The 20,566-nt window shown below is 38.6% G+C and overlaps 2 protein-coding genes across 2 annotated transcripts in view; one reads left to right on the forward strand and one right to left on the reverse strand.

The window, feature by feature from the left end:
- vri (nuclear factor interleukin-3-regulated vrille) overlaps positions 1–18,811 on the reverse strand; it is a 53,460-nt gene extending 34,649 nt beyond the window's left edge. The window contains exon 1 of the mRNA XM_087356059.1: positions 18,471–18,811. Within this exon, the coding sequence (XP_087212185.1) occupies positions 18,471–18,510 (40 nt within the window). The 5' untranslated portion in view covers positions 18,511–18,811. The remainder of the gene's footprint in view (positions 1–18,470) is intronic.
- LOC110835594 (uncharacterized) overlaps positions 1–20,566 on the forward strand; it is a 192,935-nt gene that overhangs the window by 66,123 nt on the left and 106,246 nt on the right. The window lies entirely within an intron of this gene.

A 20,566-nucleotide genomic window follows, 5' to 3' on the forward strand; every position in this document is an offset into this window, starting at 1 on the left:
CCGCCGGGAATCGAACCCGAGACCCCCAGGATTACAAGCCCAGCGTTCTAACCGCTAGACCACCTCATCTTATTATTATTTAGTGTTATGTCTGACGACAGGTCCATATGAACAGGATCCTTCCATCCTTTTCTCGGACTGGGACCTGTTCATTATACGTTCTTGGCAGATGATCCAGAAGTGGTTTGCCATTGCCTTCTTCTGTGTGTGAATGGAGTAATTGTTGGGATGCCACGGAGGAAAACTCCGTGTTGCCTAGACCACGGCCTTGCCCAACACAAGTTATAAATTCGGGCACCGCCGGGAATCGAACCCGAGACCCCAGGATTACAAGGCTAGTGTTCTGACCGCTAGACCACCGTGGCGGAAGTTTATCTTACGAAACTAAATTATCGATACCAAACCGCCAGCTTTGTACTCGACATTAAATTCAGAAACCAATTCGTATTCCCATTTCTCTAGAAATCCTCCTATAACACAGAAATCGTAACCTTGCAGTTGAAGGTGCGCTTGTAACTGAGTTCTGATTTGGGCCTAGGTATTTTATTGTATTGTTCACGTCATTTAAATATTTTTATTTTTCGCATCGTTTCAGACATTTTCGTCCTTGTCCGATTTTTCCCTTCAGTTACAACAGTTGTATTTCGAAAGCACGTACTCGTAGAGATAACTATTTATGAAAACTGTTATGCTGAAATTAATAAAACGGAAATCACCCATATACGAAAAGAAGGTTAAGGTATTTTGAAGTATGCAGTATGTGACCTTCGCGCCGCTTCGGTAAGCTTGAGTCTCATGCATAATTCAAATGTTAGGCCTACGAAAAAGAATCTTACACTTTTCAACATTTGCTTGTATTTGGTTCGAATATTGAATCGAGACACGTGTGATAACATTCTGAAATTCTGTTTTCTGTTCGATGTCAAGGATTGTGTGCTTTCAGAACAACAGTTCCACCGAAACTGGTAAATTAACATTCCACTTGAAATGATTTTGTATGTCCTGTTTCATATTTGAGATGTTAGCATTTTAGTCTCTAAGGATGTCTATTCTACTAATTAATGCGTGCCGTGGTTTTCATATATTTTTCAAGTGAATCGTCATTTCATTGTGAACACTCTTACCACCAGTCACACGACAAATTACCAACGGTGTTAAAAGTTTAATCCATCAAAACGGACACGTGATGTTTACTTAGGGCTGACGTTAGGTATTGGAGACTTTGGATATAAATTATTGATAAATGGGACATTAGGAAGTGTGAGTTTCTTTTAAGTACTCTCATGTTGTTGGCTTAAGAAACGAGGGAAAATACGAATTCCTGGTCGTGGGATGTCCATGCACTGTTGTAAAGAACTTAAGTACTCTTATGAAGTCCCCGTGGCAAACAAGTATCAGACGAAGTTGGACTTCATCAACTTTGCCTCTCAAAGTTACGTCAGACCACGAAGAGGTTACAATTCAACGGCTGAAAGCAATGCCGGGGGATATTTTTGTTCGTGTTGTGGCAGCAATGTGGCGGATACTAACGCACAATAAATACACTTGGCCCAATTTATTTCATGGATTGAGGTCGTGGCGTGACGTCACACCAGCACGAGCGTCGTGCACTTTCATCTAATCAAAGTCACACATTTGAATAGCTACAAGTAGGATGATAATGATGATGATGTTCTGCTAACAAAACAAAAGCTTGAGACAGAGAGAGAGACGAGTGCATGCGGTGAAATGTCCCCAATTCGATGCTATGTACAGTCCTACGTAAAAGGAAACTATTTTGTCACAACATTTTCATATCTCCCAGGATTGTATATTTATTAGATTGTGTGTTTCCCTACATCGTATTAATCAACATTCCTTCACTACTGAGCTACCTGTCGGTTAGTAGGTTGTTTATTGACGCCATATCAATAACAGGGTCTTTTGGTACAAATTAAATTAAGATAATTATTTATTTTAATCCGTCTGATCACAATATTTAAAATTTCTTATAATTAAGATAATAAAATATCATTCATGTTCCATATCGAAACGTAATGAAACATCACCAAAAAAACTACAGAAATCATAATTGAGTTTTAAGTTCTTAGATATATTTTACACCTGATGATGGTTTTATAAAAACCGAAACATGTTGTGTAAATGTTCCGAAATGTAAATCGATCAATCGATATGGAACATGAATGATATTTTATTATCTTAATTATAAGAAATTTTAAATAAAATTATATTGTGATCAGACGGATTAAAATAAATAATTGTTATAATATTCACAATATGACGCAATTACACTATCTTATAAATTAAGATATATGTTGTCATAGGGTGAGCGGTGAAATGTAAAAGTGAAGAAAGTACAGGGCTATTTGAAGGTGCTATTTAGACTACCGTCAAGTAGTAAGATTGTCACCAGTGGTGATAATAGGTGTAGAATTTGGATTTAAAAACCGTGTGGGAAGGTATAAGTTAGCGGATACCATACATGAACTGACAAACAAAAAAAGGTTCCTTAGAACGTTCTTGGTGCTTCAAAACACGATTGCAGAGAATATATGGACCTAAGAGTGATTATGTAACAGCAGGTTTGAGAAAATTGCATAATAAAAAGCTTCATAATTTGTATTCTACACAAAATATTAGCATTGTTAAATCGAGGAAGTAAATCTGGACATGTAGAACGCGTCGGAGCGATGGCAGATATATACAGAATATTTAGTCGGAACACCAGAAATGAACATATCACTCGGGAGATGAAGACGAATGGTGTGTGTGAGTGTCGATTGGGTTAATCTGGCTCAAATTAGGGATTATTGTCGTGATTTTGTGTACATGGTAATGGACCCTCTCATTACATGCGTGGTGCGAAATATTTTAACCAGGTGGATAACTATAAGCTTGTCAAAAACACTGTCCCATGTTGACCTATTTAGTAGGTCATACTAGAGTCTGTCATTAAATTTAATTCCTTATTTGTCTTTGAATACCGAATACCGACTAAAATATTTGTATTTTAATGGCTTGATTTATGCAGTTTGCGTGATTGAAACTTGATTATGGGATGTAAATTAGGCATGTGGTTAAGATGTGAGAAACAATAAATATTCTAAGATGACTATTTCAGAGGTCCTTGCTGCCTCATGACTTCTACAAAGAATCCTGTCTCCATCATCAGGGCGATCATCGACGTGATGATGGAGACAGCAAGGATCTCTGAACGTTGGCAAACTTCTACCAGACTACTGAACTTCCGCGTTTCATTGCCACAAATTCAAGTTAACTGTCTAGTTAGAAAATCGCGTCAGTTATGATTATGAGGATTTGTATGAACATTCCTTGCAATGATAACGTAACAGATTACTTCCAGACACAATGCGTGTGGGTGGCTATTTTCTGTCAGAATATGAAGCTTTTGAGGTAAAAATAGTGTGAAAAGGCAGTATAACTTAATATTTATGTACGTGACAGTGTGTGTCAAACCAAAATATATTTCTTGTCGTCCGTAATTCAGCAAAAGTATCACTTTATCCGTGTGTGCGTGTATGAATCGCATACTTCTGTCAGTTTTTGAAATAATCGGTCAACCTGATTCGTGAACTTTTCCCCCCCGCAAAATGTTATTAATTTCCTGTTTTAGGACGCCTACTCCTAGCACAGGGAAATTCATCTACAACACTGTTCCAGGAAGTCGTTTAATTGTGACTCGTCTATAAAGAAAAACTTTTACAATATACTTCGATGTGCACCAAAAAGAACGTTTCAGGTAAAATGTTAGGTTTTCTCTTATATACAATTTGAGAACGTTATGAACTGACTAAAGTTTTTCTGAGTACTTGTAGGAGGTGACGACCATGAATCACTGACCTTACGATATTCGATAATGTTGCAAAAACTTGCCTTGGAAAATAAATGCAGAAATACAGAAGTATGAGTAACGCGAAATGTGATAAGAGTTTCTTCCTCACAACAGTAGGTTTTATCAAAACACAACGCAAATGTCAAATAACGGAAATGCAAAACTACCATCTTCCCTTTGTTTACGGTAATCAGCAAGGTCAACGCACTTCTTTTGTACCCTTAAACAGTCGAGTGTTTCTTCGAAATTCCGAACCTCTCTTCTGGGTTATTACGCCGTGTACATTCGTCAGTGCTAAAGATAGTTTCTACGAAATGTTGGTATATGCCGACGAACGTACATATTGCTCATAACGTAGAAAACTATCACTTCAGCCTTAATTTCATGTGTGAATTGTGTGTTTATATTTCTGTATATTTTAAAAAAAAATCAGTAAACTTCATTTGTGAGAACCTTACGAAAACTGATTTTCGTTTCGTAAACTATCAGTACTTACAACCCTTTACTCTGTCATCGTCGAATTATTTTAATGTTGCACCCCCTTCCAAGTGAGCCGTTGTTTCGAAATGATAATAACTTAGTATTTGAAAAAGCTTCGAGTGTGGAAGGCGTCATATTTATGAACATAAATCATGCATAAGTAATACTGTAATTTTCAAACACGTTTCAGTTTTTTATCCTTGGCATTTCGCGACTGCAGTTTTGTGTATAACTTCGGATTATCACGGAAAGTCAAACTTACACATTTAAATTGAAATTCCCCTCTCCGATAGGACTACGATGTAGAGTTTGATACAAGAATTTCAGGCTGTCTTCTGGATTTTGGCGCCTTCTAGCCTGGTAGAAGTTTACCGACGAATGAGATGAGGTTACTGTCTCCATCATCAGGGCAACGAGGCTATACGACGCAGTAACCCTGAAGGCAGCCATCTTAAAGAATTTCACTAGTTATACGCGTAATTGTGCGTTTACCACACTTTACTTTCTCCTGCATTTAAATGCAGCACAGATGTAGTGGACGACCGCAATATGAAAGGTGATGCTCCTAATCTGTTGGACTATACTCATACTGTTAATTCCTCATCGGATTTTATGAGGAAGTGGTTATGAAAAGTGAGTGACGAAGGTTGGCAGAGAATGAGAGCGTTACCAATATGCAGGTACTACCATAACATTCGCTTGAAAACCGCGAAATACTTAGCTGATATGCCAGTAAGCATCCCGACCGAGTAAGATTTCAGGTCTAGTGTGAAGATGACTGTATTCTAATATGTTGGGTCTTGTAGTCTTGTAGAAATTGACCGTGGTTCCAAAGGTGTCTACTGCCTCTATCGTAAAAACGTTTGTCCCACTATACGCCATGTAGGCGTTTGGGGTGAGTGGAGGTATAGCTCCTCTCTTCCTTGACCCCGGCACTAGATGGGGGTGAGTGGTCAGCATCACGCCCCGGCCGGCTTTACCCCCGGGAAAGAACCCCGGTACCTATTGTAGAGGAGGCTGGGTGGGCCCCAGAGCCGGTCTGGACGCAGAGGCTAGAGGAAAAATCCTCTGCCCCCGTCGGGGATCGAACCCCGGTCGTCCAGCCCGTAGCTAGTCACTATACTGACTTAGCTATCCCGGCTCTATCATGCCTCTATCATCAAAGCTATTATAAAAGTTTCAAATTTCAGTAGTAGTAGCATCTCCCTAATTATGGAGAAAGTAAGCACCTCTGAAACGTCGGTCATTCTGTAACAGACTACACGGCGCAACATCCGGGAAGGTAGCCATCGTCTTCCCAAACAAGATTCAAAGCGGAATCTCCAGAGTACAGGAGTACAAGTCACACATGTTGACGCTGAGTTAAACCTACAAACTCTCAGATTAGGGAGTCGCTGATGAAGCCGCGCATTTATTTACAGAGTTTAAGTAAGTTTATTTTACAACCAGGACTTTTCCTTGTGTAGTTCGTTTCAATGTGACGTAAAGCCAACATGTGAAATGGCGTGGAAAGGCAGAACACATACGGTAAATGTGTTGCTTGTCTCGCTCGCATTCCGAATGTCCCTTCCGATACAGATATCAAGAATTGTCGTTATTTTGCTAAACATTCCTATGCATTCGCCAGGATTGTTTTCTGATATATCACGACCATTTCCTGAGCAGTTCCTATCATGTCCAGCTATGTGGACATCATTAACATCACTAGGCAAAGTCAAATAAATGTCAACCTTTTGAAACCGGAACACCACGGTGGTCTAGCGGTTAGAACGCTGGCCTTGTAATCCTGGGGGTCTCGGGTTCGATTCCCGGCGGTGCCCGAATTTATAACTTGTGTTGGGCAAGGCAGTGGTCTAGGCAACACGAAGTTTTCCTCCGGGGGCTTCCCCGGTTTCTCCGTGGCATCCCAACAATTACTCCATTCACACACAGAAGAAGGCAACGGCAAACCACTTCTGGATCATCTGCCAAGAACGTATATGAACAGGTCCCAGTCCGAGAAAAGGATGGAAGGATCCTGTTCATATGGACCTGTCGTCAGACAGAACACTACAAATAAAAAATAAAATAAAAGTCAGTCCCTTCCGCAAAGAAAACACAACAAGGCTTTATTATAAAGACATTTGGTTGATGCAGTTTCCGGAAATTATGATTGTTTGCTCTGAGAACGTAAACCCGAATTATAACATTGCACTTATGGGAAATAGCGGCTCGCTTGTCTTCAGGAATTTAACTGTCGTAAAACCAGGGACTGTGTGTGTACTATATTAGTTGTGAGCCTTGACAAAACTAATAGTATATAAAAATCCGTGCTCGTGTACTTATTTATTACATTCTTTGACGTGTGTCCTACGCCTAGTAGAATTTTAGAGCTGGCTGTTAGACACGGAGGAGTGCACTTCCGGTTAACCGGGTATTATACGCGACGTAAATCATCCTACAGACAGACAGACAGACTGTCTGAGGAACTGAAGCTGCCGCTAACTCATGAGGACACGTTTTACGATCTTGTTTTAAACTGATCCTATTTTACTCGTGGATATCTACTACTAGAAATAGAATGTCAACATTTATTTCATCGGCGTACGATAGTGATTAATTACTTATCTGAGATAAATTAATGTTAAAATGACCGTCGTCTGGGTTTTAGCTCCGTGTAGTCTGGTAGAAGTTTACCAACGTTTCAGAGGTCCGTGCTGCCTCCATCATCACGTCGATGATGACGCATTCTTCTAAAACGTTAGTAATCACTTATGTGACCACACGGAATCACAATATAGCCATTTGTCTTTAATGCATTTACATAATAAATTTTCGGAGGAATGAATCGTCTCCATTTTCAGGTTTGAACAAAAATACTCTGTAACATTTACAAATTCATGATAACTGGTAGATTCATTTAACGAATGGCGAAAAGGTGCATATCAGTGTAGATGCAACTGGCAAGTTATTTATTTTTATTTAGTGTTCTGTCTGACGACAGGTCCATATGAACAGGATCCTTCCATCCTTTTCTCGGACTGGGACCTGTTCATATACGTTCTTGGCAGATGATCCAGAAGTGGTTTGCCATTGCCTTCTTCTGTGTGTGTGAATGGAGTAATTGTTGGAATGCCACGGAGGAAAACTCCGTGTTGCCTAGACCACGGCCTTGCCCAACACAAGTTATAAATTCGGGCACCGCCGGGAATCGAACCCGAGACCCCCAGGATTACAAGGCCAGCGTTCTAACCGCTAGACCACCGTGGCCATCATTTTATTATTTAGTGTTCTGTCTGACGACAGGTCCATATGAACAGGATCCTTCCATCCTTTTCTCGGACTGGGACCTGTTCATATACGTTCTTGGCAGATGATCCAGAAGTGGTTTGCCATTGCCTTCTTCTGTGTGTGAATGGAGTAATTGTTGGGATGCCACGGAGGAAAACTCCGTGTTGCCTAGACCACGGCCTTGCCCAACACAAGTTATAAATTCGGGCACCGCCGGGAATCGAACCCGAGACCCCCAGGATTACAAGGCCAGCGTTCTAATCGCTAGACCACCGTATAACTGGCAAGTTATTGAGGCTAATTGAACGTAGAAGATTTATAGCTTCACTATTCTTTGAAATGGATGATTATGATCAAACTTTATGTGCAAATACGAAGAAGAATTACTAAATCACGTACAAACCTGCCCTGTGTTAAGTTCATAGCCAGCGAATGCAAAGGCCTCATAAAAGGCGAATGAGGGTTACCTGTAGTTTTGGAAGTGAAATGTGTAACAGGCACAAAGTGGGCTCCTTTATGAATGTCCTCTTTTATTATTTTTCTGAGTACGTGGCTGACGTTTGAAAGAAATAACCTGGAAATGAAACGTTCTCTTTTTTTTAATTTCATTGAAAAACAATTTTCTTTAATATTCCCCTATCCTTTGATTACAAAAAAATTTATGTGAACAGATCTTTGTAATGTACGAGGAAAATTCCTTTGCAGCGTTTCTTGGAAATTTAAAATAAATGTCATCTGACGAGCACGCATCTCGAAAAGGGAGATTTGTTGACGTCACAGAACAAATTCTTTGTTTCTGCCAAAGCAAAATCGGCTATTTTTTTATTCAACCTTTAGTTTAGGTGTGTATAATGTTTGAAGGAGCAATACCGTGCAGTCTTTATGTAAATCTATGTGGAACTGGTTAAATTATAATTTGATAACGCAAAAATAAATCCGCCAGGAAGCAGCCTTCGAGCTTTATGGAGTTTGTTGTAGAACCCCATAAGAATAAGAACAGTCTTACTCAGTTAAGTTGTTATTTCTTGTTTAAGACCAAAATTATTCAAACAAAATTGCTTCCTTTTTAAAGAATGTTACGGTACATATTTGCCGCCATTCTGTGATTAGTGAAATCAAATGATAATAAATATATATTATTTAAATCTTGTCTGTCTAATTACAATAAATTCTTATTAAATATTAAAATATTACAATAATTAGCACTTAAAATATTTAAAATATTAAATGATGTTCTTTATCGAAATATTCTATTTACATGTAAATAGAATATTTCGATAAAGAACATCATTTAATATGTCCGTCTAATCACAATAAATTCTTATTAAATATTAAAATATTACAATAATTAACACTTAAAATATTTAAAATATTTACATGTAAATAGAATATTTCGATAAAGAACATCATTTAATATTTTAAATATTTTAAGTGTTAATTATTGTAATATTTTAATATTTAATAAGAATTTATTGTGATTAGACGGACAAGATTTAAATAATATATATTTGTTATATCACAATATGACGCAACTTTACCATCTAACAAATGATAACAGTTTTATACCTCATGTTATGTGGTATAAGTCGAGCAATTGTCACTAGTGAGTTTGTAAAATGTTAATAACGGAGTGAGAGTACTTATCTGCTCCATGGGCCTAGATTATAACCCTTAATATACTGACTACAAAGCAAAAGAGATAAACTGTAGGGAGACATTTGAAATTTGACACGATGATAATGAGGATACTTATAACGTCAGGATAGCAAATCTTCCGGTGAAAAGTCTAGTCAGCAACTTCAAGAATACGAAGCGTAAATACAAACTATTCACCGCGACTCGACGTTTCGTCATGCCCTGTTGAAAAGGAAATTTCGCATCAACACATCAGGGATCAAACCTGGGACCAGTAGAAAAAATACTTTATTGTAATTTATTTAATAAGAAGTGTTACTAGATCCTGAAACCATTGACTTCCCATTAGCTTTCAGTCTCAGATAACAGTGAGTATGTTATGATCGTCTTCATGGACTCCCCTGTGTCCTGTAGCAAAATGCAGAATGTTATGCATTGCTTTCTCATTTCCTTAGAATGCCATAAACATAATGTGTTAATGGGTCCATAGTCGTGTTTATCGTCAGTTGTAGTAGCACGTAAGACAGTTCCTAAGGAATCCACAAGTATTCCAGATCACAAATATCCAAACGTAAATATTTGCTTACTTCATTTTATACACGCCATAAATATCTATGAACATTCCAGCACCGGTGTGATGAGAATGTAGACTTTCATATTATCAGTCTGAATAGAGAGGTAACTTTTATTTTATAAATGTTATATATACTTTGAATATTAAATATAAGGTATATAAGGATCGTGTATGGAATTTCTTTACAAGAATAATAACGTAACCGAAATGACAACAGTTTTATAACTGATATGACAGCTTTTGGATTTTTAAAGTGACGTGGAATCATTCTTAAGTGTGGAAAGTCAATGACCTGATTATGGAGCAAAACATGCTTTATTTCCTCTCCACGTCGAGTTGCGGTAGCTTTCTCCACTGTCTCTCGCTTTCCACTGGATTACCTTTCAGGGTCATGAACCTGACAGAGAACAGCAAACACGAAGGTTATTATCGAATTCGCAACTTTATTGGGCCTAGCGTTGCCTTACCTCCAGAAAATATAAATACGCGCTTACGTCATCCCCGTACCAACTGTAATAGGCCTATGTATTTCAATTATAGTAAGATAGGGGTTCGATTCCCGGCAGGGGCAGGGATGTTTCTCTTTGCGATCACGGTCTGGCCGACTCTGGAACCCACTCAGTCTCTTATAAAATCTGAGGGGGTAGGGGGATGCAGTTAAAGCTTCAGATGATAAATAACCTCCATTTGATGCTGAAGGTTTGACTGTTTGGAGCCTGACCTCTACTGTGCCATGCAAAAAGATGGCACAGGTTCAAATTGGGCTACCTTTTAATATTTCACTCTTTAATTCCTGAACACTTTGTCCTAGTACAAATTTTGGATAAAATTAAAAATTTCAAGGGGTAAATTACGGAGAACGCAGTTCATGGCATTAACAGTGACCGACTCTCGTGTAACGAAATAAACTGAATTAAGTCTTTGTTGAGAGAAATATTGAAAATGAGATAAAATATTCATTGTGCTTTGTCAGCACAGTTTTTTCACATTATATCTTCAGAGACAAACAAAGGAGATGATAGTGTAGTTGCGTCATATTGTGACTTATTAAATTAAAATTAAATTATTTGGTTATTCCGTCAAATCACAATGTATTTAAAATAAGATAATTAAAATATCATTCTGTGTTCCATATCGAATAATCGATTTACAATTGGAACAGTTACAACATGTTTCGGTTTTATTAAACCATCATCAGGTGTAAAATTATATTAAATTTAAAACTCAATTACATTTTTTTTTACAATTTTTTTCGTAGTGTAGTTTTTTGGAAGTCGTGTCCAGATATTTTCATATAATGGATCAACTTTATTGTTTGAAGTGATGCTTTTGATGTTTACATCGGTCAGAGATGAAATAGTAGACAACACAGTTGTGTCTGGAGGTGATCCAGAAGTATTACCGTATCCGATCAAGGTTTATTACTGATTATTCGATATGGAACACAGAATGATATTTTAATTATTTTAATTATCTTATTTTAAATACATTGTGATTTGACGGAATAACCAAATAATTTAATTTTAAAGGAGATGATATCAAATCTAAAACTTCTTGAAGATGGTGTAGAGTCAATTGAATAAACATTTTCTTGGATATTATCCATTGTCTAGTAAAATATAAAATATAAAACGTAAAACGACGTTTCGGAGATGGGACTCTATCTCCGGTCCGGAGATAGGGATTAGCTCTATCTAGTGGGCCCAACTGTGTAGGAACCTGAAGACGGAGATAGAGTCCCATCTCCGAAACGTCGGTTTTACGTTTTATATTTACTAGACGATGGATAATACTTCGTGGGCGTAGTGTCTGGAAACAGGTGATTAATTTAGGTGGAAGATGAATGTTTCAAGATGGAGGATAGTTTTAATCTTCTAGAAATGAAATCTTGAACACTGCCTTTCTTCACGTAGGTCTACTACTTTAATACAAGTGTTGTTTTAGATTTTAACGGCGGTGAGGATGATTGTCTCCATCTTCGGGGCTCAAGCTGGAGACGATATGATTCTCGGAAGCGTAATCTGTGGACGAGTCTCCATGGCGATGAAACTCAGAGAAACACAATCATACGATGAGTAATACAGATGTGGTACGTGCACTGTCGCAACTTTAATGTGCTAATTTAGAGGAAATGGTATAAAAAGACGCCCCTTAAAACAGCAAAGTTGTGCCACAATTATGATATATCTTCCGCAACATCGCCATTACCACATCCTTCCTTATCGTCGAAGCTGCAGTTCTTATGTCATTTGCTGACGTAGTAATCACTAGCAACAGAGAGTCGTGTATACGCGTGTGTGACGTTCATGTGAGAAGCCAAACCGTCTTGCCTGCAGCAGGACTCGAACCGGCACGTCTTGTCACAGGAGTGAAGATAACTTTCTCTGCGTGAAACAGACTTTCCATTTAAGACTCCGGTACAGTCTTGTTGAAAATAGCCTCAACTATGGGACATGCTGAAGTAACTCATAGTTATCTGTAATACTAAACTTGATATCTTAAGTTTCTGTGCCTGTCTAGCACATGTCGTCGATGGACTATAAAATGAGGCCAAACACAGAGAGAAGTGACACTTTCTAAATCTTCGTTTTATATCTTAAAATGTACCGGAATAAAAAGTCGTTGCCACCTCGGAGGAGTGCGACAAAATGTTGTCTGCCCTCGAAAATTAGGAAAGCGTAACAATGTTGACCAAATTTAGACTAACAATCGAACGTCTATTGTAAAGTAACAGGCTGTGTCGTGCTATCGGTCTGTAGCAACTTGGGATTGAAGCAAGAGGCCTCATAATGAAGACATTCATCATTTGTAGGCAGCTTTTTAAACATGGGCGGAACACACGTGGGTTAATTTTAGTCCGAATAAACTTGCCACTTGGGAGATCTAGGCGTATATCGGGGGGGATGGTATTAAAGTGGATCTTGAACAAGTAGGATGCGAGAATCTGGACTGAATTTTTAAGTACAGTTCAGAATTTGGATCAGCATTAGACTCGTGAACCGTCAGTGATTATAAAAGGCAGGTGATTTATTGACCAGCTGAGCGACTGTAAGTTCCTCATTAAGAAGAGTGGACGCGGCCTTTATAATTGTAATTGATGACGGATTTAACGGGTTTCCTAATTGGTAAGCAACTACGTTTTTTCGGTGTATCTTAATTATGTTCAGGGAGTAGATCTTCCTGGTTCAGATCTTGGCCAGAGCACTGAAACTCCTTAGGTTTTATGTAATTTTATGCAGGAATCTTTCGATAGCCACTTCTTCGTTTCTTACCGGTTCGCGTAATTTCATCCCATTTTCCTTTAAATATGCTTAATATCTCCAGTTGATACAGCGTAGTTGACACACCTAAGAAGGTGCAGAGATCCCTTCGAATTTCATTTCCACGATCCAACATTTTCTTGTCTTTTCTAGTATAACGTAACTCTGAGAGAGAGTAGTCTGGAAGCTATCGCCCTGACGATGGAGGCAGTAAACATCTCTGAAGTGTCGGTAAATATCTTTTAGACTACGCAACATATCAGGAGTTCAGCTAACTTCATACTCCCGGTGAGAACTAGAAATCACAGGGGCCTATGGTAGAATCAATGAAACAGGCTGTCTTCTGCAAGTCTTTCGTAGTTTCTGTTAGCATTTGCAGGCGAATTCCAAGCTTTATTCCTCAATGAACTCAAAGCAAGACCCTTCCTTTGTCAAATTAATTTACCACGCATGTCTTAACATTAGACACATCTAAGATGAAAAAATCTAGAACTTGGAATAAGTGGAATAACTTGCCAATTGTGTGCGAGGTTTTTATAAATACTTTCTTCTTTATTACTATACTAGGGCAGAACGCTCCTTTCGGAGCTCCTCGGAGGGGCTGGTCAAGTTTTTAAAAAGCAACCAACCCCTTCGGGGGGGGGGGGGGGGGTTGGTTGCGTTTTAAAATCTTAAGTAAGACACTAAACTCGGCATTGTTGTGTTCCACAACAATGCCGAGTTAGTTTATAGTTGACATTGTTTATGACGTCATTTTTTGACGACAAATTGGCTGACGACAACGGGGAATCAGAAATTTTTATAGTAGAAAAGATGAGACGTGCTGCTTCTGGAGCAGTGATAATGCGACTGGCTTGGTAGTGAAGCGTTATTTGTTTACTCGGCATTGTTGTGTTGTAATCGGCATTGTTGTGGTCCACAACAATGCCGAGTAAACAAATATTTGTTGACATTGTTGATGACGTCATTTCTTGAAGACAACGAGGAATCACAAATTTTTATAGTAGATTTGTTTTGGACTTAATTCGTGGTCTGTTTCTAAGTAGTAATTTTTTTTAAGAATTTTAAAATATTAATACGTTTCGAAGAATAGGTCTTTTGTGTCAAATTAAACGAAAGTGTTGTATCCGGTATACCGAACTGTTCCTGATCTGTGGACCACACACCTAGATGCATCCTTCGAAAAATAATGATTTTTAAAGAAAACTGATGAAGTCCACAACAAAATGTAATATCATTGCCAACGACACTCAGATAAGAAAGAGGGTATAGGATTTGAGACTTTCGCGGCGAGTACAATCAATAAAATATTCTCGGGAAATCAGCCGCGTTAACTGGTTACCGTAGTAAACCGACGTTTCGGGAACAAACTCTGTTCCCATCTTCAAGGTTCTGATGTGACTGGATCTTCGGAAGTCGCAACTGGTGACCTCCGAGGATCCAATCACATCAGAACCCTGAAGATGGGAATAGAGTTTGTTCCCGAAACGTCGGTTTACTACGGTAACCAGTTAACGCGGCTGATTTCCCGAGAAGATTTTATTGAAGAATGAGGGTATTTATTCGCCAATGTTAATATTATTAAAAGCAAAAATCAGATGGGCAGTGGATATAGCACACATACTGCATAAATTCGAGATTGTAATTGGAAAACCTCATGACATGACATAAACCTAGATTTGAAGGTACGACGGGTGTTGTTTCTTTGCAGGATGTTATGATTGGTGTTAGGCATCTTCTGGTTTTGTAACAGTAGGCAAATATTTATGAGCTGTTTAAGGAAGGTGCACTGTACTGATAGTTATTTACTAATACACTGTTAATCTATGTATTGATATATTTTAAATTTATAATCCACACTTCTGTTACATCGATTTCAGGATTTGAACATCAATAATGCTTCAGAGAGAATACAAAGCTTACGTGAGAGATGATGTATAAAGCTATAATTAATTAGTCTTTTGTTAAGTTTCGTATATTATGCGTTACTTTGGTCGATGTGTCAGACTCAAGGCCATTTTGTGATGTCATCGGTGCCAGTGACTCCGACTGACTGTGGCCACCAGCGTTCTTGAGCTAAGCATTTCCACTTCCGGCTCCAACAACAACTGTACAGTCAATGCCAAGAAGACAATATCCAGTAAGTTTGCTGTTACAGTTTTACAAGCCACAGAGATCACTTGTGACGCACGGTGACGCCTGATAAAACGTGTATCTGTTCGAATGTAAACATCTGTTAATGCCATTATCTGACGCATAACTTTTAATTATTTATATTGACGATGGGCCTGTATGAATTACTATTTGGATTGTGGACGTTTTATAAATTTACATTCGTAAATATGATATGAATTTGAGATTGGCGTAAAATATAGCAAAATGCGAGAGATAATAAATCAATACAAAATTTTTGGCCAGAAATCTGAAGTGGACGGACAGCGTGAGAGACCTATATGGCAGAATACTATTAAAATGGAATTTAGAGGAGTATTGTACGTCATGTGGATTGGATTCATCTTACCTAAGACTTCTGACGTGCTGTTGTGAACAGAGTAATTAATCTGTGGTTTCTATGATGACAGACTTTTACATTATCATCAACACAATTTAAAACACAATACAAATACATAATGATAAAACATGTGGGCAGTAACTTGTCAAATTTTACGACAACATACATTTTTTTCAAATGGAGACGCTTACTGTTGTCGATGTGGTAGGTTAGACTTAGCTGTGAAAATGCGAACTGCCTGTCGCTAGCAACATTGCGTTGTTCCTTATAAGTTGACTGAAAGCGAGGTGTAATTCTTTTTGCCTAACTTCGTTATGCTTTGCGTGTGTTTATGTGTGGGCGTAATGGCGACTGTATTCCCGGACCCACGAATGGGTTAGTGACCACACGGCGTGCTTTGCCCCCTTTCAGGATCTGTGACTGACGTCATGGCAGAGAGAGCGAGCGAAGTATGTGATGATGCGCACTGTAACATAGAAACCTTTATCGAGATAGCTCTATGCGCAATGACATAAGTGGCAGAGAGACCAGGTCTGGACCTTGAACATCTTGTTTATTTCAAAATTCGTACGTTAAAATAAGAGATTCTGCCATTAGTACGTTAAGTGTTCTTAAATTTAAAATTTAAGTAGAATATCCGAAATGCATAATATGAGAAACGTATTGCTTAACCCTTTGAAGCCGAAGATCGTCTGAATATTATTTATGAATTCAGTCCGTACCGCGAAGAAAACACTACACCTCACCATTACGAAAATTAGCTGGTTAACCCTTTGAAGCCGAAGCTCGTCTTCATAATATTTACGAATCCAGACCGTACCGCGAAGAAAACACTTCACTTAACCATTAGAAGTCGAATCAGGCGGTACCACATAAGATTTAACATCCCGGTCAAAGCCTTAAGTAACTAGCTGGCCAACGAAGTATTTAACTAACCAGATATCCAATTAGCTGGCTAATTAACTAAACGGCTAATAATACATCACAAAATCCCACCACTGGACTCTATCCTGATCGACAGGAAGTAACAGGGGCTCGCGGTTAGCGTAAGCCTCGACTGTCTGGCTAACAAAGCCTCGCTGGCTGATTGGCTGCAGCTGGCTAACGATACGTTTTATCTGATCGGTTCTGCTGTGTTCCGGTGTATGGAATTTCACTGAGCTACGGAAGTAAGGCTAGAATCTAATTTTTCGTAGTTCAAAGTGCTGGTGGGGTAACACGGTTAACATGAACTCTCCGTTCCTGCCATGATGAAAGTAGTATGTCAGATTCAGACGGTGCACAATATCTGGACTCATAGAATTCTTCCTGATTACACATCCATTTTATTCAGCCACTGAAGATTTATTTTAGTAGATTTTAGTATGGTTTACATGTACGATATAACAGTTCAGAGACTTTTGTAGCGTATTAGGAGATAATTTAATTTCATGTGTAGATGAGGTGGCAATTTAGTAGCAAAGTTCAGCTCGCGGATCTAGGCTGTTGGGAACAGTACGCATATATTAATATAATGCATTGAAATAAATTTTCTCAGTTTCTTGCTGAGACTGTAATCCTTGCCTCTGTTTTGTGAACCGAGGTCATGACAAATTAGAATGAACAGCAAACTATAATTTCCTGGTAACGTGATTTACTGTCTGCAATACACTACGTTCAATGTCCTTTACATTTTCCGGGAAGTTTTTGTACTAAGATGGCTGTCTTCTCGGATGTTGCACTGTTTTATGTAGATACTGGGCGACGTTTCAGAGGTGCTGACAGCCTGCATCATCAGGCCAACATGGTGCTGCATCCCAGAACACGTTAGTCGCCGTGAGAACCTGACTTTTCACCTGGTTTCTTCGTTTTGAACAATTGTAGGTATAGTGATTGTAAATCTTGGTTTGTAATAGAGAAATCCTGGTTTTGAGACCACCTGCCGCGATCACTTGTGTGGTATCCTCAATGCGGGACGTCATCACCTTCGTAATAGTCAACTTTTCTCAACGGATCTCTGTCGTATTTTTACGTTTAAAATAAGACGTGGCTTTTTGACTTCATAGAGCAAGCTGACTAAGTTGTTTCTAAAATTTTCTCAAATCTATTACGGTGTTCGCAATAACCAGCCACTGGACCCTATATTAAACCCATTTATTCCAGTTCAAACCCTTACACCTCGTTTCCAAAAGGACTATTCCAATATTTTCCTCCTACTTGCACTTAAATGTATGAAATTCTCTCGTCTTTTCAGTTTTTAGACCAAGATTTTATAGGCCTGTATGCGTCATCATAATCATACGACTTCACAAATTTAGTTACAGGCGTGTTTGCAAATATTGAAATTTCGCTATCACAACTTACATTTTCATATAGACGGCGGTGGTTATCTGACTGCCAACACCTTAAACCTCAACTAGGTGGCTAACGATGCATTGGTGTGGAGTGATTGGAGTACCGCTGCTCCACGGAAGTCAGACAGAAGAATTTAAGTTTTAGTTTTCAAATTGTGACCAACACAGTTAACATACCGCCACGGTGGTCTAGCAGTCAGAACAACTAGCCTTGTAAGCCTGGGGTCCCGGGTTCAGTTCCCGGTGGTGCTCAAATTTATAACTTGTGTTGGGCAAGGCCGTGGTCTAGGCAACACGGAGTTTTCCTCCGGGGGCTTCCCCGGTTTCTCCGTGGCATCCCAACAATTACTCCACTCACACACAGAAGAAGGCAATGGCAAACCACTTCTGATCATCTCTGCCAAGAATGTATATATATGTATGAGCAGGTCCCTGACAACCTGAAGAGGTTGGAAGGATCCTGTTCATAATATATGGACCTGTCGTCAGAGAGAACACTACAAATAAAAATAAAACAGTTAACATAGATTGCGTTTGATAATGTGTCTCCTACCTGGTGGTGCGTGATAGAGGATCCCTCCGTCGGGATGCATAGCTGTGAAGTGTTCAACTCCTCGTCCCTCCAGCGCACAGCAGTGGACCACGAACTGGGAAAGGTGTCATCCACTGGGAAACACGTACTTGGAGAGCAGTCAATCGATACACGTACAGATTTCTGTGAACTTGTCTTTCTAAGTTACGATGACCAGGAGATGGGCCAAAACGCGTTCTAGATCAAAGGAATCACCACCAAAACACGAATCACACTTTCACATACACAGAGTCCTTGTCACCGCTGTGTGTCACCATAACATTTTTCACTATTTTACGACGAAACTTAAAAAAATGCGTATAAAACGTTTGAACTATGGAGTGTCGAGACTCGGTGTGTGTTTGTTTCTGTTCTCAGGCTCCATTCTCTCTCTTGACTTTGCTTAACTTTCAATCCTAGGCAATGACCCACTTCTGTCAAGGATGGTGGGAGGGGTGGTAGTGAGGTGAAGGGTGTGGAACGGGGAGGGAGGGGGAACTGGGCTACATAACCACGGGCAACTATTAGTTTTATTAGCATCACCATTAACATTACCATTTACTGTCAGCCAGGTCACAGCTACCACTCATGCGGAAATAGTTTTGCAAGACAAAGAAATAAGAGAACTTGACTATTTTAGTTATCTTTCATTTTGACGTCGTGCTGATATCGTTTCTTCCTGATGTAAGTGTTGGGGATGCTGACGAAATCGTCTTGTCAAACAATAACACACTGAATTTGTTAATGACAAAGCTTTAGAAGTGCAAAAGTTAACATGTAACATTTTTAAATTAAATTCTAAGCAAAGATATCTTATACACGCTGATAGAAATTAAATTGAAATGGTGCTTTTGGGGTACAGAAATTCCGAAGTTTATCTTAAGACACGTCATCGGCGATGACGTTAAGAGAGGAACCAAGAGACTAACAAATGTAAAAATTATAAGGTAGTATATTTGCGTCATATTGTGAATTAGGTTAATATTTTAATATTTTCCGTCAAATCACAATTTTAATAAGATAATAAAATATAAAATATTTAAAATATCATTTCACGTTCCGTATTAAACCTCGACCCGACACAGTAATACTTCTAGATGTCTTCCTCCAGACACGTCATGTCTCTATCAACTCATCACCGACTAATATTGAACATCAGATGAACCACGCCATATAAAAAACAATACCTTCGTTCTAATATATAAGAGTAATCTGATAAGAACATTTCAATAAACTGCATAACATTGTAAATGATTGTAATTCGAGTTTTAAATTTACCAATCTAATTTATACCTGAGGACGGTTAAATATAACCGAAACATGTCGTAAGAGACGTTCCAATTTGTAAATCGATCATTCGATGCGGAACATGAAATTATATTTTAAATATTTTATATTTTATTATCTTATTAAAATTGTGATTTGACGGAAAATATTAAAATATTAATGCAAAAATTATATCAAAGGTCATTGTAAAAATGTGGTAAAGTATGTGGCAGACGGACAGACTATTCATTGAGTTGATTAAGTAGGAAAATTAATAGTTTTCGTCCGATGGATCGGAAGAAAACGGGCGGAGAACTACCGTATTATTACAAACAAAATGTTTATTGTCCTACGACATAAGAAGAACACATAATTCATGCTTTCCACCTACGTGACTGGAAACTGTTAATCCTTTCTGGCTGTTAGACTCTGACAGTGAATTCATATATTAAGTCAGTTTGTTTAGCTACTGGGATCGCTCAATTACACATGACAATCTGCTATTTTAAAAATTCGTGACAGTGTTGATACATGGATTCATATTTCTCCGAATTATTCAAGCTTTGTATGTAACTGGAAATAAAAATGGGTTTCCAAAATACATCATACACTCGCTGTTCTTAGTATGGTGTACCCTTCAATTATTAATGTTTTAACCACAGCTCCGCAGGTCAGTTCTGAAAACACTACGCCTCCATTACTAGCTTAATCTCTTCCCACTGTGCTGTATGCTGAGACGCCAGCCAGATGCCCGCGTCTGCTGAATCCCAAACTCCGGAGTATTTATGTATTCTTATGTATTTACTGGTATA

This window comes from Zootermopsis nevadensis, unplaced genomic scaffold (genome assembly GCF_977971745.1).
Source record: "Zootermopsis nevadensis isolate Lab colony 2312 unplaced genomic scaffold, Znev_1.0 Znev_ptg000025l, whole genome shotgun sequence".
In the NCBI taxonomy this organism is placed as follows: Eukaryota; Metazoa; Arthropoda; class Insecta; order Blattodea; family Termopsidae; genus Zootermopsis; species Zootermopsis nevadensis.